Genomic DNA, 21,198 nt, shown 5'->3' with positions numbered 1-21,198 from the left:
TAAGAGAATTTGAATTTTTGCAAGCAATACCATAGTCTTCTGGTTGAAAATAGAATGATATTATGAATGGGCTAGGAAAAAACAGACCTCTCTTCTTCAAATATAATTCTTTAACAATGCCAAGCTAATGTGATTATAAAGGATTTCTCAGCTTCTGGGCCAAAATAAACAAAGGCTAAGTATGTCAAAGAACAAAATGAGAAACCAAGAATTCTGCTTTCCTGCAAGGCTGCTTGAGCTTTAACAGCAAGTGTCACAAATTGCCAGCCAGCTGACATTTCTCAGAACAATTTAGTCGTGCCAGGTGGCTCTAGTAAAGAATAATGATTTGTTACTGAGACACAAAAAGAGATCTCTATTTGAAGAAATTCTACTGGCATTAGATATTTCTCCATCTAATATAACTGTGACCAGCAGTTGTTGTATCACCATTATAGGTGTATTTTGTGCTTTTTTTGCTAAGAAGTTGAGTGGACAATTTTCTCTGCATAAACCTCTAATGCCATGATACTTAGGAAGTCCGACCCCAAAGTAATTAAAGTAATTTTTCCTGATTATCATTGTAAATTAGGTGCAGTATTTGCACTGTGCACCTATTGGAAGTATATAATGGATACACACATTCATTGAAAAAAGCATAAATTTGATATTATAATTTTTCTGGATAATAAGTAACTCACAGATTTAAAGTAAAACTGAAATAATCTTACAGTCCATCCACTCTTTCTAAACTTATTACTCCCTCTTTTCTACATAATTTTTGTGTGAATTTAAGGAATTCTTCCGTGAAAAGCTTGCATTTTGGCTTTTGAAAATTGTGGAGGGAAGAAGGAAATGAATTCTAAATCACTGGCTAGTTAAACCAGAGAGCTTTAAAAAAAAAAAGAAAAAAGATTTATGGCTGACTCTGGTAGAGCTATTGAATTTCCTTTTGTAAGTTAGTGTAAATGTGTGTTTTATTTCAGCATCAAAAGTCTCCACTTTCTTAATACAAAGAGTAATAGCACTTTCTAGGTGGGTTTTTTAAAGAGAAAGGAGAGTAAAAAGGGAAGGAGATTTGAAACTGCTTTTCCTGTCTGAGGCTGAGAGTAGACTCAAAGTCTCAGCCCAACAGTTGTTCAACCTCTTTTTTATGATTTCTGAGGGTTTTGTTAGTGACTTGCAGATTGAGCTTAGGCTTTTGAACTCATCCATTACAAAGTTTCATGGTCTTAACCACAGTAGTAGTGCAACATGTTTTTACTGTACCAGTGTCACAGAAGGTAACTGAGGTTGAATTGGTGAGGGAAAAACAATGAAGCCTTCCCCTCCCTGTAATTTTCTTTTCCACATTTCATTTGGAAATTAGGATCATTTAGCATTTTCATCCATTTTAGGAAACAGAGGTAGAACATAATAAAAAAATAAAAATACTAGAGCCTAGTCTTTTTACTAAGCTATATGTATCAGCAAGAGTAATCCAGTTCATAGCATACTTTATTTCTAAAGAAAAGGCATATTTGTCTCAATGGGTTTTTGAATTTTTTCAAGTTAAGTTTTTCTAGTAGGTTTTCATGATTCTTTAGTGTATTTTTTTCCCGTACTTTTAAAATCTTTTTAATGAGAAAATTGTAGTTATGATTGTTGCAACAAAGTTAAGGAAATTGGCCTAATATAAGAGCACTTGAAGCAGTTTTACTGAAAACACTGACTGAAAGTGAGCCTGCTTAATTCTTCAGGGACAGGACAGGGTTAACAGTCATCATCAGATAGAATGTGGAGAACTTCACAGAATCTATGTTTTCATGTCTGGGAATATGTGAAAAGCAATGAAGTCTGTGTAATAATTTTCTGAAAGAATAGTATTATTCCTGTTGGGGTTTTTTTGTTTATTTTTATATCAAAAGTAATAGTAATTCAGTCTAGTCATTACCTGTAGATTTTCTGTAACTTGATCACATGCTTGAATGACAAGATCTTTGTGTGTGAGTGTTTAGCAGATTTTTTTTTATCAACTAGTCTGTCATAGTTATCACTGGAGATATAGATGTAGGCAGGTATCAGACTTCATTCCAAGTGAAGAAGGACTAAAATGAGAAACTCTGATAAATCCTAAACATGGACTTGTGGCCAGCAGTTTTATTTAGTGTGCTGGCACAGAATTTAGCTAATGAAAACCATCCTGTAAATGCATGTGTCCATAAACAGTGCTGAAACAAAAAAACTCTCTGACAGTAAACATCCGAAAGAAATGTAGGAAGCAAACCTCTCCTAGCCATGTACTGAGGCACTTTGACTTTAATTAACTAAATTACTGAAGAATATTCCAAGCTTTCTTAATGTTAATATAAAATGAAGTGGTTTCTGTTTAGCAAAACCTCTGAGTGGTTATTGGAATAGACTCAGTTTGGTAAAGTGAGAGGTTGTGTTGACTAGCTAATAATTGAAATGTATGCACATATGTAATTTAACATTTTGTCTGTCTGCAATGTGTTTTAACCGTTTTGCTTTTAAAGGAGATACTGGACTTTTTTGGTTTGGTTATCAATGGTATATTTAAAGATTTTTTAATGAGTTTTTTACAATTTTTTAGTGGAATATGCTCTCACATACTGATAATAATTGTCATTCACAAATATATTGATACACTGAGAATTTTATAAAATTTTGAGAAAGCAGAATAATTTTGACTAAAGCTAGATGATGTTCAAATCTGCATGATGTTTGATACTTTTGATATTCTTTTAAATTTTGATTTTGATTTTGATTTGTAGAAAACTATTCTTCTGTCTTCTCCTGGAGTAATGGAGCAAGTGAGCAAGAGGTCTTAGAAGCACAATTATAAGTCATAGACTTTGTTATGAAGGGATAAGTGTGTGGAAATGATATGAATTGAGTTTTGTCAGCATCCCAGTTCTGGAATTGATTTCATAAATAAAATCAATGAAATGGTCTCTAAATGAACACACTGCTTTGTCATTTACAGACTTAGCCACTATGATTCTTCAGAACTCGCTGCTTATTTCATAGCAAGAAGTATCAACTTTTAAAGTATCAACTGTGTTTTATTGTCAATCATTTAATCTAGAGGGTTTGAGACACAATAAAACTCATAGGCCTTTAGGCAGGATTTTAAAGAGAACATTACTAAAAAATACTTACACAAATTTGTTTTGGTCTGAGCTGCTGAAAACTAGCAAACAAATAATTAATTTATATTTACAAGACAAATCAGAGCAATGTGTGTATCTTGCTTACTGTGGACTCGAAATTATTTAGGAAGTAATGTGGGCTGTTAGGACCATACATTTAAAGAAAAACCCTCTTATTTAGTATTTTTATTTTTAAAATTATGACTGGAAATCATATTTTCTGATTTATCTGTAATGTTGTAATTGGTTATACAGTTTTGAAGTACTTTTTAAGCCGGACTGGAAATAGAATTTGACTTCTTGTCTTCTAGACTTGTGTTGAAAGCCATGGGCCATCTGACTGTAGAGGAAACACCTAAGAGCAACACTGATGTACAGATTCTTGAAGTCACTGACATACAAGAAAATCTCATTCCAAAGTCTGATAAAATGCAAATGAGAAATAGTGCTTACTTCTAAAGCTTCCTCTGAATAAGATGTAGTTTTTTATATTATACCTGCTTTCTTTTAGCAGAGCTGAGGAAATCTGGTTCCAGTTGAAGCAGATAGAAAGGTCAGAAGTAAACCTGTTACTTGACCAGATTTCAGAAACTTCCCCATGAGTATCTATGCTGTACTCACCCCAACAGAGCCACACAGATAATTTTCAGCAAAATGTCATTAATGGTCTGTTTTCAAAAAAACAGCTGCACTTAGTGTTTTTAAGCAGAACATACTTATGGGAAGTATTTCTTTAGAATAAACCATAGATTATTCAGTTTCATCCTTTTCTACTGTTGCTTTGACAGACTCATCCAAGATCTCAAAAAAAGAGCTCAATATCATCGCTGGGAAGTCTTAATTAGTGTCAGGTTTGAATGGCTTATCCCAGTGAAACCATCCATCTCCACTGTTCAGAATACACTGGAGCTATTGATTTGCACATCTGCTTCCGAGGACATTCAGAACCATAAATATTCTGGAAAGAGTGTGTTGAGAAGTTTCCAGAAATAACTTGGTTTATCTGGCTCCCCTGGAACATCTTTGAAACTGTCATAAATTCCAGGACAGTTGCTACACAAATGTAGGTACTAGCATAAAACTTTCCATCTTGTAAGAAAAGTCACGTTCTATTTATGTGTTGATGTCTAATTTCAGAAGTAATTGTGCCTTTAATTCAAGCTTCTATATTTTTTCCCACTGAGGTGTGCAGGAAAATATTGCCTGTTTCAGAAAGAAAAGGGGTAAAAGGGTTCAGAACTTTTGGATCCCTGCTTGGTAAATACAGTATTAGAGCCTAAAGCATCTCCTGCCTTGCTGGATTTGTGGACACTAGTTGATTGGTATCTGCCTAGAGCTGTGTTACTTAAATCAGTGGAGGGACAAGTTCTGCTCCAGAAAAGTAATTTCCAGACTTTTGTAGTGTCACGTGCTTTGTGAAATGGTTGTTGCAAAGAATGTTATGTACAACATAATGTTATGAGAGAATTCAACAAATTCTCTCACAGCACGTGGAAATCAGCCTTCATTACTTAGAGAGGAATATCAAAAGAGTTAGCTTAAAAGTGTTTTATTTGCTTAGTCCTCTTTAGAATCAGAGAGGTTGGAAAAGACCTATAAGATTTTCAAGTCCAATGTTAATGCTGCACTGCCATATTGCCAGATAACCTAGTGCCACAACCACACACCTTCTTGAACACTTCCAGGAGTGTTGATGCCACCACCAGTAGGGCAGCCTAATTTCGATGCCTGACAACCCTGTCAATAAAGAAATTTTTCCTAATATCCAATCTAAACCTCCCTGGTACAGATTGAGACCATGTCTTCTTGTCCTGTCAGTTGTTGCTGAGATTGTAGCAGAAGAGACCAGCCTCCACCTGGCTATACCCTCCTTTCAGGCAGTTGTAGAGAATAATACAGTCTCCCCTCCTTTTCTGCAGACTAAACATCCCCAGCTCTTCACTGCTCTTCTCTGGACTTGATCCAGAGAAGTCAAAGGACCTCAAAGTCATTCTTGCAGTGAGTGGCCCAGAACTGGATTCAGAATTTGAGGTGTTGCCTCACCAGTGCTAAGTACAATGGTACAGTCACTGCCCTCGTCCTGCTGGCCACAGTATTGCTGATAGAGGCCAGGGTGCCATTGACCTTTCTGGCCACCTGGACACAGCTGGCTCATGCTCAGCCATTGCTAACCATCACCTACTGGTCCTTTTTGGCTGGGCAGCTTTCCAGCCTCTCTTGCCCCAGCCTGTAGTGCTGTCTGGGGTTGTTACGACTGGACCCAGTGTCCAACTTGACCCAGCACATCACCGTATCAAACTTCATACCACTGGCCTCAGCCCATTGATCCAGCCTGTCCAGATCTTTCTGCAGAACCTTCCTACCCTTCAGCAGATCAAAATCTCCCACCCAACTTGGTTTCATCTGCAAACTGACTGAGAGGATCAGACTAAGCATGTTTTGTCTCAAACATTCTGAGTCTTGCTGCAGGAAAGGTGTGATTGGAGGAGAGAGCCTGTGGAGCTGGGGCAGTGATGTTCTGTGCCAAGTTCCTGCTCTGCCTTGAGACTCATGCTTAGTCCCCCACCCCCATCTCACTTCCTGCAGAAGGGCTGGCTGTGCATGAGTGAACAAAAGTAGTGACAAGACTAGTTTACATAAGAGGCATGCACTAGGTGAACTATAAAAGGGAATGGATCACATCCCCTCTTCCTTTTTTCTCTCTTTTTTTTTTTTCTTCTGGCTCTTTTTCCTCTCTTTCTCCTTTCTTTTTCTTTTGTTTTGTCTTCTTATTCCAGCTCTGAACCATCCACAGGACAAGGACTACTGTGAGGTCTAAGGACTGGAGATGATTTGTTTTCTTCCCTTGCTTTCCCTCAGCAAGTCACATCCTACCCCATACTCCATACTGAATTTTGCTGTGGGAGTGGTGAGGTGGTGGAGGTATGCTATAGGACCTTGGAGTTACGAAGCAGTGTGCTTACACTGATAAAGAAAGTTTATGGGTTTATGTCTGTGGTAATGGTCATAGGATTATTTGCCTGTTAAAGATACTAGAAGTCTCTCTGCAGAAGTGGGTTTTGAATTATCTGCAGTATTACTCAGTATAAATTGCTAAGTAAAGTCACTTGCAAGGTTGTTCAAAGAAGTTGGTCATTGTTGGGCTTTATAAAAATTCATTAATTCAGTTTCAGGTTGAATGAGATTTTGAACAAGATGCCTTTAATCCTAGGCCATGGGGACAGATTTCTTCTCTTGCAATGACAACCAAGGTGGTTTCCTTCTTACTTACTCAGTGGTGAGAGAAATCAAGAAAAAAGTCACTTCTGATTTTACGGTATGCCTGACTGCTGTTCGCTTTCCAAAATCAGCCATCTTGATTCTGGAAATGCAAAAATAGAAGACACCTTGTTATTTTTCGTTTTGAATGCAGCAGAAATTATGCAGATCAACTTTCCTGGCTTGTAGAAAGTGGTATTAGTGGATTAGACAGTGAATGGTAATTGATTCACTGCCAGGAATAGCTGGTGGTTATGTAGATCTCCTGTTGTTAATTTTGCTGGAGTAATGTAGGATCCTTGATTGATACCATCAATAGAGGAGTGCATTTAGTACTGACAGTTTTCTCATTGTGTACTTGAATACCTCATAAGTATTGATTTTGAAATGATTCTTTAGAAGTCTTCAGTATCAAAAAACTGATAAATATGTAATATGCCATGGTTTTTGGTTTTCCAAAATGCTTTTCGGGGGGAATTAATAATGTAATACTGGAACCTGATGAGGTTTGAATATTACATTCTTCCTATATATGTGAGAAAAATCTGAAATATTTTCAATTTCTCTATAGTATGCTTTCTGAAAGAGTTAATTTCAAATATTTCCAAGCCCTTCTCTGCAGGACTGTTCTCAATCCATTTATCCCTGGTTATTAGTATTACCCCAGTCAAGGTGCTGGATTTTCACTTGGCCTTTTTGAACTTTGTGAGGTTCACACAGGTCTGCCTCTCCTACCTCTGGATGGCATCCCTTCCCACAGGGAATCAGCTGCACCGTGTATCTTAGTGTCATCTGCAAACTTGCTCGGGGTGCACTTGATTCTACTGTCCCACTGAATCCCATCTCATTGATGAAGACATTAAATATTCCTTATTCTAACAACTCATCTGTCAAGTATGAGTGAAGCATCAGTATTAATTTTTCTTCCAGAGAGCTCTCCGCTAATACAGAGTAGTAAAAGAATTATCACTTACAACCAGAATTATATAAGAAGTAAATAAGCTATTTTTTCTAGACATCAGAACTTTCTGTATGTGTTCTAGAAGAATAAGAAAGCTTTCAAACTGAAAAAGACAAATGCTTTAACTTACTATTAACAATTATCTTTGTTGCATGTAGGACTGTCTCAGGCTTTCCACTACTACACTGTCAGTAAAATGAAATACATAAGATGCAGAACTGAATTTTAGATGTTTTCCATCTTTAATACCTATTTGTCTTATATAAACACCTAATAGCTCCTTTCGTCCTGACTACAGTATCTCCTTGCCTGTGTTTCCCTTGCCCCCTTCTGGCAATTTGGAGATTTTATACATCGCAAGGAAAAAATCTGCTAATTTCTTGCATGGATCTAGTAAATTGAAAATGAAACAACAAAAAACCCCAAGCAATAAATAACAAGCAAAACCCCCAAACAATACCAAACCAAAAAGCAAAGCAGAAAAGTGTTGTAGGACGTATGCAGACTCTGATGATGTATAGTCATTTTGTCTTCTCTGTTCTTCTGGTGCTTGGTTTACACTGGCTGTTACACAGGGGTAGGGGGGAATATAATCTTGAGAATATTCTTCACAAAGAGAGTGTTCAATTAATTTTACACTTAGGAAAATTCTGGTTAGAGAGGGGGTCGCTAGATAATAAATTTTATAGGATTACACATGAATATATGGGGGTTTAAGCCACTCCCTCATTTAGCTGTCATTTGTTGCCGTGTCAGCCTCTGAAATCCTTTTCAGAGATTTTTGTGTTTTTTGTCATTGGTAAAGCTTTTTGTAAGTATTTCATTAACTGACTTTGTACTTTTCAAGCCCCCTCCTTACCTCTAGCGAAAGTGGCACCCCAGATTTGTTGTTGTAATGCCTCCTTTATTTTGTTTTAGACTTGAAGTTTGGTCCCTTATCTCATTCTGCTTACCAAACTGTGCTATTTTGTAGGCACCCTTGACAGTGTTCTGAAATGAAAATCTATTAATAGTTGCAAAAGACAATAAAAATATATAAGGGTTATTATTTTTATTAATAAATTGATAAAGGCCTGTTGGGAGATTGTACAGTTTAATAAATTTTAGCTTTCACTCTTGACACATTTAGAGGCTTTTACATTTTAAAATCTCCTCTTTTCTGTCTTTTTCTTAAGAATGCAAAAATTGAATGTAAGTTACTACTTTGAAACTGTTTTGCCGCAGTATTTTTCCTCCTCTTTGGTTTTTGGGATTTCTCTGGATGGCAGTAGGACAGCAGTTGCTTCTGTTGAGGCCTATCTAGGAAGAAAATTGTACAATGAGGGAAAAGGCATTTAACATAACTCTTCAAGGTAGTAAAAGAATCCTGAAGTACAATAAATAAGGTATCCCAAATGCTTGTTACTTATTTGATAACAGTGAATTTTCTTAGACTTCTGGTGTTCTTATGCTGATTCTTCTCTCTCACATTAATCAAACATGGAACACATGGATTGAATATATCTAATTTCAGAACTTTTGAAGCTGTTGCTTAGGGGTGTTCAACAAAAGCATTGAGTTTCTGAAAGGAGAAAATGAGTTAATGCAATTTCTGGTTTTTCACTTTGTCTCAAAAATCCTTAATCAGGTTCTGCTTTTAATTAATAAGAATGCACAGAATGAAGCATCCTAAACCCATGGAAGTCACAGAGATTTTGTCTGAACTTTCCTTTAATCATGTTTTATAAACAAAGGCCTTTTTCAGTGTATACTAATCCTGACCTTCTGTTACAAAGAATTTTATATACTTAGTGATATATAAAGTTTATACTTTAAGTGTCAGTGATAAAATAAGCCCTGAAATGAACTCTGGAAAGGGAACATAACTGTTGTTACGTCAGCAGGTAGCAGTCAAGAATAGGAAGAAATGAAACCTGGAAAAAATGCAGAGCAGATAGTTTGATAATCAACATAGAACTGTCTCAGCTCATTTGTGACACCAGGATGCAAAAACTTGCTCAAGATTTCACAATTTTGGTTTTCATAATATGTTTGCTAGTGAAGGTGCTGGGGTGTAAGATCTGTCTAAATGACAGAAGAGCTGTAGTATAGTGCAGGAAAACTAGGAAAGGATTAGAACTACGCTCAGAGTCCCCTGTACGTACCTGCAGAAGAACTGTACCAAATCTGTTAATCTGATTTATAATCTATCATCAAAGGATTGCTTAGATAATCATATGATGTATTTAATAAGTTTTAATGGATGTAAAGCATTTCATAGTGAAATTGGTAGAGAAGTAAGTGTCAAGATTTTTATCATCATCTTCTCAAAATAATGAGGAAATCAAGCAAATTATAGTATGAGACCAGAACCATCTGATTCCCAGAGCATCTTGAAAAAGTGATATGGAAAAGTAAATGCTAATTTCAGCTTTCTCTTCTTCATCATGGTACTGATCAAGACTGTAGATGATTGAAATGTCTCCCAGAGAACTGAAACCTAGCAAAGGTCTCTGGTTTGATGTGCATGATCTCTGTTGCTATTGGACAGCTGCTGAAATCATGTGAGGTGTGTGAACCCATATTTGACTGTAGCAACTGCAACATTTTCCTTATGGTTGGTGGGAGCTGTCTGCTGTTCTGTATCAGTGATGTAGAATGGCCACAGCTGATCAAAATGCCTTACCAGGCAGAGTTCAACAGCTGTCCTAACCCTTTACACAGCTTGTGGTAGCCTGGTACTTTACTGCCATTCTTTTGATTCCTCAGAGTTTGCTGTGCCATCTCCTTTGTTCTTCTGAGTGGGAGAGCAATGAAGCGGAAATCAGTACATTCATATCGGCTCTGGGCTACACATCAGCAGATTATTATTGTCACTTGGTTAAAAATGTAAGTATGTTGTGTAATTGACATTTTGTTAATAATACATCACCAGTTTATAAGCACATACATGGAGCTGTCATTGTGATAAGGAACATGAACTGAACTTTGTTTATCTTACCTCAGTTACTTTTACAACCTTTTAAGGGAAAAAATGAAGTGGGAGATCTCTGGACGAATGAGAACTTTTTATTGGATTACAGTGTAATAGGTGTTCATAAAAACAAAATTCCCATTGCTGTCATGCTATAACAAAAGAAAAATCCTCTTCTATCAATATTTTTCCCCATGAAGTTAAAATTATATTTATTATTTTATATATTAGATTGTAACTTTTGAATTTTTTTTTTTAGTATGTCTGTGCCATTTAAAATGGGAGATGAGCCCTAAATCTTACCTGAAGTCAACTTTTATATTTAAGATATATAAAAATAGAGGGAATGATATATATATTCATAATATATTGACTTGAATTAGACAACGCATGTAAAAATTAGTAGTAATGCTCTTCTGAAAGTTTTGCCTTAACTGTTGGGGAAGCAGAGCTAAAATGAATATCTTTTTTTGTTTTAAAATGTATAAAGTATATAATGTGTTAAAACAACACTTTGCAGTACATTTTGTTCAGTGATTTAGAGAGCTTTTATTTGACATCAATAGTTTAAAAATTAAAAAATGAAAATAGATCAACAGAGGAAGTTATTAACCTTTACAGTACATCAGTCACACAGAACCATGCAACTAATGTCTGCTTATTGGCAGTAAATGTAATGCATTTTATCTTATTTATTTTAATTTTATTTTAACAGATGGTAATTTCATTAGTAACAGAACTCAGAGAAAACCAGTTCAATGGACTTAAAATTCAGGAGAGGTAGGTGTTATCTGAACATAATTTTGTTATGTTTTGGTTTGGGTCATTACAGTTCAATGAGGATCATTTTACAGTCTTGGGCAATGTGGCCTTCAGTTGAAAAGTTTTGGATACATATGTTAGATAATTTAAGGTGTGGACAAGCTTGGTAAGTTTAGCTTCACGTAAGAGTTTGTGCTTAACCTAGATGTCACAGAACAGTTAGAAGGGACCTTCAAAGATCATTTGCCTAATGGTGCTAATTTTCACATGATCATGCCTTTTTGCTGTCTGATGTGTACCTTTCTACTGACTTCGAAGTGCAGATCATAGTCTTTTGTCAGTACTAAAATTATGTCATTTGAATGTCAGTACCCCTATTGATTGCATGTAAATTAAGTGAATTGCTAGAAAAACAAAAGAAAAAACGAGGATATTTTTAATGCAAACTATGCATTAAAATTGTGTCTTAAGTGTATTAATTTATAAGATTAAATTAATAATAGAGTAACAAAGATAAATAAGCAATACTTATCAATAATTAAATTATTAGTGATAAAATAATTATACTAATAGTGTTATGTAATAAACTAAATAAAATTACTGTTATTATTGAATAGCAAAATGACTAATACGTAAATAAAAGCATTTAAATATTAATAAAATTGAAATAATTAATAGTTAATTAATTGAATGAAAGAAAATGACTGTGCACAGTCTGTTGCCCTTCAGAGCCAGAAGGGATGCTATGAATAAAAGAATTTTATGACCAATTTTTCATAGCTTGTAAATTACAGGAAAGAAGAGGCTGATTGAAATATTTTTCTTGTATCATGAGCCAAAAATCTGGCTATTCTCCCCTTCCTCTTTGCGCCTCGATATTTGGTAAGGAAGATTAAATGAGCTGAATTTGTTTAGAACTGATTTTAGTATTAAAACCATGGACTCAGTTAATGACGAATATCTCAAAATATCTTTTCATGCAGGAAATGAATGCTCACATTTTAGAAAATAGGGTGAAATAGACTTAGCTGAAAAGCTGGTTGAGACTGTTGATTTCTGTTGAGAAAAAGGGAAAACTCTGAACTTAGGTCGATTTTTGAGTGTAGAAATTATGATATGGATGTTCATTGAAATTCCAGAGGCAAAAGTTGTTTGTTTTTAGAAGTGTACATTTTCTCCTTTTACCATTTAGTGATATTTTAAAATTTCATATGATAATATCTGTGCACATTCATTGTACACAGTGGAGTGCATTGTGCATTATTCTCCAAGAATATATTTTGAATATTATGTAGAAGAAAACTACAGGATTTTTCTTCTGAAGTTAAGTAAATCTGCTAAATTTTGCTAATCCTGGATAAGGAATTAGAAACATAATTTTGCAAAGGGAACTGTTTTAGAATTTCAGGTCTGTGTGTCCTGGAAAATACTGCTGCATGATAAGATCATCTCAATTACTACCATTCATACAAAAGCACTTGTGACAAAAGTGCACTTTGAAGTATTTCATTATAAGAAACCTTAAACACATATTTAATCAGGTTATTACTCAGAAATGTGCATCTTTGAAAATGTGTCATGTTTTGTTTCTGCCTCTGTTTAAATAGTAATGATTAATACCTTGTGTCCATACTGCTGAGCAGCCTGCTTAATTCCATCTCCGGTCCTCAGGAGTAGTATTGGTGACTTCTCAAAGAAAATGCTTTTAGATTCTTGCAGAGAATGCACGTTCAGTGAATCAGGAGAAATTGGCAGGAACTCAGGGAAGGCTTTTATAAACAATAAAGGACAATATTTTAATTTGCTAGAATTCAATATTTCATAGTTCTTGGTCTTTATGAGAGCCTTTCTGTCAATGCTGCATTTTCATGTGCTAGAAATAATGTATATTCTCTGGGAAAGTTGTGATTTCTTTTTGCAAATCTAGTCTCTGTCATTTTAATTTTCTTAAAGTTGCAAAGTTTCTGTATTTTCTTTATGTTCCAGATTCCACTGTCTTTAATAATTTCCAACCATGTAGTTTTGTAGTTTTAGTGAGAAGATCCAGCAAGTGGTTTGTATATTAAGATCCAAAGGTGCTACATATTCCTTTAGTTGTAGATCTGTAAGACAAAAATTTTCCACCTGAGCACTTGAAGACAGCAAGATTCATAAATTGTTTGTGTTAAGAGGAAAGAGAGGTTAGAAAAGCAACAGCAGCCCTGAAAAGCAGCTAGGCTGTTTCTTCTGGGGCTCCAGGAAACTTACATGGGAGCTATGAATCTGTAGTCTTCCTTCATTGACCGTGGGACAGACAGAGAAGTGTCTGCTTGGAAGGATGTGGTGATGGAGCCAACACAACTGTGTTCAATTCAGAATTGTGTTGATATCCCTCACATGGTTTGCTCTGAGCACTTAAATATCAAAATTTTATCTGGCTTCTTACCATTCTGCACACAATATAGAATGAAATGTCAGAAGTCATTCTAGTACATAATTTTTCAGTAGTTAGGTATGCATGTCTTACATTTAATCCTCTGTAATTAATTTTAACATCCCTTTTTTAGCTTAGCAGTTTAGAATTTCATTTTTTTGAAATACAAACTGTGTTTATTTTTCCCCTCAGCACTTCAGCCAGTCGTGTGAATGCTGTGTCCATTTTCTGTGTGCCTCTCATTACTTTGCCTGATCTAACTCCACTGCTGGAAGCTCTCCTTCTTTACCATGGAGGTTCATCAAAAGAAATTCTCAGTTCAGAGTTTCTAGAGTCTGTGAATGAGGCCTTTTTAAAGTAAGTAGCAGGGTTTGTATTATTATTTTACTTTTTCATAAAGACTATCAATTCAATTCAATGTGTTTTTCTAGGTTTGTATGCTGAATGCACTGTATACCTTTCTAGTAAAGTATTTTCCTTGCAGTTGAAAGCAGAGCCAAGACTTGGGGCCAAAGTGGGCCAAAGCAGAATTTTACTGAATTGCTGATGCACAACAGCTGTGGCATAGAAGCTTTAAATATTGACTGGGAAGAAGTCAATATTGACAGAAGAAACTGGCATAACAGCTTTAAATATTGACTGGGACTTTGTCTCACCTATTCCTTAAAAAGGAGGTTTAAGCCTTTAAAATATTCTAGAATTTTGTGGAAATTGCGATAATTTTTCATAGAAATGTCATTGATGTGTCATATACGTGTATTGCCATTCCTAACCTGACATTTTGGGAGACATTTTAATTTTTCTATGTGTGAGATAGATCCTTTTGATGTTTTCATAATTCTTTTGGGTTTTGTTGGGGGCTTTTTTGTGAAATTTGTTCTCCAGATTTTAAATTCTCCTGGTTTTCAGCAGATTAGTTTTAATGAGTCTGAGGGAGGAGCAATTTGTGAAATACAGCTTTGCTTGTTTTGCTACCACTAAGCCCGCTGTTCTCCTAAAATCAGTCTATGGATGAAAACCAGCAGAATGAAGCTGAACATCAGCAAGTTGGCTATGCTTTTAAGGGAAGGGAAGATGTCAGGGAAAGCACAGCCTACTTTTGCTTGAGAATTGCTTTATTCAAGTTGTAGTTGAGGAGCTGTATTATAAAAATTTTTTTTATATACCAGAAAATGTCCCCTGTGAACACTTTCTGTCAATTATCCATTTATCTCATTTTTTAATCAGTTTTAATTGCTTCCCCTTGTACTCATCATAATTTCTGAGATGTTCAGTTGAAGATTTTTATGGTGATCCATTGAGGGCTCCAGACAAAAATAGGTAATTAATGGAAAAGTAAAATAACTAATCCATGCATGTTACTAGAAGCTGAGGAAAAGGAATGAAAAAGGAATGTGAATATGGAGGTTTGTAGTGAAAAATGTGCCCAAAAATACAGAGCTAACTTTAACTCTTTCACTTGTCCATCTTTTGTGGCTTCTGACTGTTTACGTTCCACAACTTTGAAAGACTTTGAGAGCAAGTTCACAGGTTCCTTACAGATGGTTTGTTTTCATATCAGTAAGCTGATGGGCAGTCCATCATGACAGACTTCTGACACTTCATGTTGTGAGTAAGGCCATTCTTTGGATGGCCATAAGAGGTTCTTCTGATTGAAATAAATGTCTCTTTTCTCAACTGTTGAGCTACTTACTTATCACAGTGAAGAAAAAGATCAGATTTCTGATCTGACTTCAAGAGCCAGTCAAAACTGGCTTTTGACTAAGTGATTCTTGCAGGGTCCTCAATGAAAGTGTATGGTTTCCCTGAGAGCAGATACAGGCTCACGTCTGTGTTACATGATCTGTTTCTGAGCTGTCACTGAAATCATGTGGTCTTAATGTGAATGTGTTTGTATTTTACCTTTTTCCCTGCTCTGACGTTTGAATTCTATTTTTCCTAACTCTGTCATGTTCTGAATGTGTTTACTTTCTGAACATGGGTGAAGCCTGCCCAAAAAATAGGGTACTTGTAAGGCTCAAAAGAACTCAAAATTGTCCTGATGATCTGCAAGTTCAGCTGTAGGAATATAATCACTACAGTTGACTTCCTGTATGGTTTTTATATCTTAAAGTAGCAACAGCTCTATAAGCTTATTATTAGCTTTCTTTTCTTCCCATAAAATCTATAATATGTACCATGCTAGCACAAAAACAACAAGAAAGTTGCTAGTGGCAAAATCAGCTAATCTTTTGTCATTTCTAGTTTACTCTGATGTGCACATGTGCTTTAATAGTAATATTTAATAAAACAGCATCCTGAAATTCAGCATTGCTTTACAGTTTAGAAATTCTGGATACTTCAATGTACTTATTGTCTCCACATGTACACTTTAAAGTCGTTACATAATATTGAGTGAAAAAAAATAGTCTTTTTAATGAAGTTCAGAATTCTGAGAGCTGATAATTAAGTGAACATATGGCAAAATAAATACATCAAAAATAGATCCTGAAATGGCTTTGATATTGTTTTTGCTGGTGTTTTTCTCTTTTATCAGTAGCTTTAGTTTGCATGTACTGTCCTGCCTAATTTTAGGTTTTTAAATCTTAACTTGATTTAAGACCAAGGCAAATAGTTATTGTTATTTATGTATTGTTTTGGTTTGAACCTTTTAATTTGAAACCATCACAATAGCTACAAAAATATTCTAGGATGTTTGTGCTGTGATATCTCTTCTTGGGTGGTTAGTTTGATATATTTTGATTATGCTGGTCCACACTATGCCTTTTCTTTTACAGTGATACAACACCAATAGCTAAAGTCTTCAGGTGAAGCGATAACTTGTCTGCTTAACTATTTGTCTGTTAAATATCTCTGGTCAGTGCTGATGGGCTGAATACTTAGCTACCTCTAAGTAATTTTTTTTTATTTTTGTTCTCTTTTTTTTTGCTTTTTTGTTGTTGTTGCTTTTGGGTTTTTTCCTTGTTTCTCTGCAAAGATAGGTAATGCTTTGGTTATACAGCAGAAATATTATGCAGGACCTTCCTGCTAATCTGTCAGTAGCTGTCTGCAGGAACCTAGTCCAGGTTGGAGAGAGTGCAAGGTCCAGGGACAGGACCTTTCTCAAGAGAGGAAGGGAACTCTGGACTTAAACCTTCTGTCTCCATTTAATGGGATCCATCATGACCAAATTCCTAGATTTTAAACATGCGTGGTAATGTTGCATTTGTAGATGATGGTGATTTCTTGTCCTATTGAACACGCTACTGTAAACAAGATCTCCTCTCTCTTGCTTCAGGTTGATCTTTGTGCCTCCTTTTCCCCCAGTATGTTTAAAAAAATAAAAGTACATTTTTTTGTCTTCCTTCTAGTTACTCAGGTAAAACATTATTTTACTTTCTAAACCAGGAAGAAGATCTCCCTTCCTGAATCAGCTGTCTTCAGCCTTTGGCTTCGTCACTTACCAAGCCTTGAAAAAGCTACCTTACATCTTTTAGACCAGCTGTTTTCCATTCAGTTGAATTCACTGGAAGAAGTGGCTCATGTCATAAAAGACTCACTGCTGGTATGTGAAACATGTAGTACATTCGATATTGCTCTTCCACGCTTCAGGAGTGACAGTTTTCAAATATGTCGGCATAGAAACATACATCAGCATAAATGGCCTTTTTGGCATCTATGACTTGTTAATGCAAACCAAATCTTGAGTCTTACAAAGATCGTTAATTTTTTAGTTTTCATACTGAATTGGTAGAAAGGAAAAAAAACATTTTATCCAGTGATGAAGAGTGAGTAAAGAAACAAGGACCCCAGTGGTGAGAGTACTGAGTAATTATAAACTCTGGCCAGGAAGGATTTGAATCTGTCTGTTTTTACTGCAATCTCTGTGCCCTTGGAGTTCAGCAGCCATAACCATGGGAATCCCTTGTAGATTATTTTATTATGGGACTGTTTAGTTACTTGGTTTTGTTTGCAAACCTGAACAAAATTCTTAATGCAAAACATTTGCTAAACTGTAATTAAAATTTGTTTTCAAATTCTGTGTTATGCAGAGCACAAAAAAATCTTCCCTAAGAGAAAACCTGCCACAGTACTTTTCCCAAAATAATGAACTAGTTTGCAGCACTAAATGTAAATTTAATTGTTAATTGCAGTGTGAAATAGCATGTGTGTTATGCACTCAAATTATATGTTCCATAAAATCACAGAACTAACAAATGGCATATGACATTTTATTTTCATCCTATGAAACTGCTTGCAGAGTACGTATTCTAGTCAGGAAAAGAATGTTAACTTTAAATATCCTTTTTTAATTGAACCTGCAGATCTGTTATTTTAGGGATCCAGTACAATACTCGCAAATTTCATGAATGGCTTGGTGTCAGCTGTTCTTCATATGCCTTCTGGGGATTTAGGTATTGCAGCAAACAAAGCCATTTACAGGGTCTATGCCTAATTTTTCTATTTCAGATATATTGTGAATTTTATACAGCATCTGGTACTACACCAAGTACCAGCTGAGGGAAAAAAGATATCTAAATCTAAGTTACCAGTATATAAAAAGAAGTCAAATACTTGTTTCAAGTGTTGTTTGTTGTTATTTATTTAAAATTTTCATACTTCAGTTTTCTTCACATCTTGATCCCTATAAAGAATGGAACATTACTGTGCTAGCACACTTAGGTGGTTTTACTTGCCTCTGCTTCAAAGACTTTGTGCTTTCAAAATAAGATATTCACAGACTAGCAAGACCAGTGGAGCAGCTTTGAAAGCTGGTTTAGAGAGGACATCCTGTGGACAAAGAATGGAATTAATGGAGCCATAAAGAAAAGAGCGGTAGGCACCTGGATATCGATGATTGATAGGAATTGATAAAAAGGAGGGTGCATAAATGGGAGATGGCATAATAGGTAAAAACAACAGGATGAAAAGCTTCAGAGAGGCATTATAGAAGGAAAACAATGTGATCTGGAAATTGTGTTCTAGATGCGTAATGATATTTTGTACAAGATGTACATGGTACCGTAAAGATACTTGTGTGACATTACATTACTCAGCACTTTGAATGCAACATCTATTTAAATAACTATTTAGGAATGTGGATGTGCATTTTTTGGCAGTTGGATTGTGGTGTTTCAGTATGTAAGCTCTGTTTACCTTATGGGTATGGTAATAGCAGAATCATGAAACAAAACTAGATTTCTACTTTCCTACTTGGAAGAAAACCTTCATAGGACTAACAGTCAGGAATATGTTAGTGACTTGATTATAGTACATTATAAGAAGGAAATCTGAATAAGCTCTTTTGAAATTGCATTACCAGAATACTTTATCTAAATCAAGATAAATAATTTCTCAATTTATCTTGATATACTAATCATACTGTACAATAAATCTCATAGAGATCCAAAGTACCCAGATAGTTGTAAACCACTGTACTTCTCATACAAAAGAAACTTGATATATACGACTTGTTATTTTAATTCCAAGAGTAATTGTTGTGTGATGGTCCACTAACTTATGTTTATATGGCATGTTATTATGTTTGTGAGTTTCTGGCTAAACTGCAATTAATACTGGAAATTCTTTAGTTACTCAGAAGTAATAAAAACAAGTGAAGCTAACATCAGTGATGGTCTCTTAGCTTCTTTAGAATTGAGTGGGTGAATGGATGTCTGCCTTTCTGAAATAACTTTAGGGTTTTCATGTCTGCATTAACAACTAAACATGCAGTAAATACACATACTACTATTTTATTCTTTACCAGGAATGGTTACATATGTATATACACAAACTTTTAAAGTCCATGTATATAAAAAGAGATGTGATTGAATTGGTGTCATTTATAGTTTCTGTTTGGTTCTGAGATAGCTTTCCAAAGTAGTTTTATTTGTTTCAAACATATATGCTGCAAGAAAAGTGCAATAGGTTGAGGGGACTCAAGTGCTACATCCAGTTGTTTTTTGAATACTTCCAGAGATAGTGGTTCCAACACCTCTCTGGGCAGCCTGTTTCAATGTTTAACCACCTTTTCACTGGCAAAATTCTTCCTAATGTACACACAAATCACACTCTGTCCTCTTGTCCTGTCACTTGTTGCCTAGGAGAAGAGGCCAATCCCCACCTGGCTACACGCTCCTTTCAGGCAGTTGTAGACAGTTGTAGATAAGGTCACCCCTGAGTCTCCTTTTCTCCAGTCTAAACACCCCCAGCGCCCTCAGCCACTCTTCACAGCACACTCCAGACCCTTCATCACCTCCCTGCTCTTCTCTGGACTCGCTCCAGCCCCTCAGTGTCCTTGCAATGAGGTGTTTTGCTGAAGTCCAGGTAGACAATATCTACAGTCTTTCTCTCATCCAACAGGCAGATCACCTGGTCATAAAAGACAGTTAGGTTGGTTGGGCAGCCTGTCCCAAACCCCTGCTGCCTGGGCCTGATCTCATAGTTGTCCTCTATGTGCAGTGTAATGGCACCCAAGATAGTCTGTTCCATAACATTCCCTGGCACTGAGGTCAGGCTGACAGACCTGTAGGTCCCTGGATCCTCCTTTCCATTCTTGTAGATGAGTGCCACACTGGCCAACCTTCAGACACCTGAGACCTCAGTGAGCCGGGACTGATGATAAGTGATGGAGAGTGTCTTGGTGCGCTCTTGTCAGCTCCCTCAGTACCCTTGGGTGGATCCCATCTGACAGCACAGACTGGTGATCGTCTGAGTGGCACAGCAGGTTACTAACAACTTCCTCCTGGAATGCAGGAGGTCAGTCCTGCTCCCCACCCCTGTCTACCTGATCAGGGGGCTGGCTGCCCTGAGGATAACAGGGCTTTCTGTTAAAGACAGAGGCAGGAAGCAAGGCATTAAGTACCCCAGCCTTTTCCTCTTCCTTGGTGACTCTGTTCCCTTCCATGTCCAGTAAAGGATGGAGATTTTTCTTGGCCCTCCTTTTGTAGTTATGGTATTTATAAAAAGGGTTTCTATAATCCTTCACAGCAGTGGCCAGATTGAGTTCTACTTGAGGTTTTGCCTTTCTGGTTTTCTTTCTGTATGACCTAGTGGCATCCTGAGTTGCCCGCTCCTTCTTTCAAAGGTTGTAAGCTCTCCTTTTTTCTCTGAGTTCCCATGAAAGCTCCCTGCTCAGCCAGGGCAGTTGTCTTCTCTGTCAGTTCATCTGTTGGCACGTGGAGATGGCCTACTCTTGTGCCTTTTAAATTTCTGTCTTAAACCATTTTCAGCCTTCCTTGAACTGCTTTGTTTTTAAGGGCCGTTTCCTGAGAGACTCTCTGAACCAGTGCCCTGAACAGGGCAAAGTCTGCCTCCTGGAAGTCCAAGGCAGTTGATCCCCTTCCTTATTTCACCAAGAATAGAGAAGCTCGATCATTCCATGGCCAGTGTGCCCAAGATGGTCTCTGACCACTCCATCTCTCACAGCCCTTCTCTGTCTGTGAACAGCAGGTCTGGCAGTCACCTTCCACACACTGCAGGAACCTCCCAGACTCTTTCTCCACTGTGTTGGCTTTCCAGGAACAAGGGCTAGTGATCATGAAACATCCACTGAGAGAATATTTCACTTCATCCTGGCTGGGTGGTCTGTAACAAACTCCCAGCAGGATCTCTGCCCTGTTCTCTGCCCAGATCTCATCCCTCTGACTGTCACCCACAGGCACTCAGTCTGATCCCCACTGTCCCTGAGCTCTGCAGTCATGATACTCCCCAATGTACAGAGCCAATGAAAGAGGCATTA

General features: G+C 36.5%; 1 protein-coding gene across 1 annotated transcript in view; it reads left to right on the top strand.

The window, feature by feature from the left end:
• The window catches only part of FANCC (FA complementation group C), a 58,718-nt gene that overhangs the window by 19,359 nt on the left and 18,161 nt on the right, over positions 1 to 21,198 (top strand). Inside the window, exons 4-7 of the mRNA XM_066339843.1 lie at positions 10,099 to 10,218; positions 11,019 to 11,083; positions 13,671 to 13,835; positions 16,866 to 17,022. Of these exons, the coding sequence (XP_066195940.1) occupies positions 10,099 to 10,218; positions 11,019 to 11,083; positions 13,671 to 13,835; positions 16,866 to 17,022 (507 nt within the window). The remainder of the gene's footprint in view (positions 1 to 10,098; positions 10,219 to 11,018; positions 11,084 to 13,670; positions 13,836 to 16,865; positions 17,023 to 21,198) is intronic.

The sequence above is a fragment of the Sylvia atricapilla genome, chromosome Z (assembly GCF_009819655.1).
Source record: "Sylvia atricapilla isolate bSylAtr1 chromosome Z, bSylAtr1.pri, whole genome shotgun sequence".
NCBI classification, from domain to species: Eukaryota; Metazoa; Chordata; class Aves; order Passeriformes; family Sylviidae; genus Sylvia; species Sylvia atricapilla.
The sequence above is the reverse complement of the archived record's forward strand: the minus strand, read 5'-3'. Positions and strand labels throughout refer to the sequence as shown.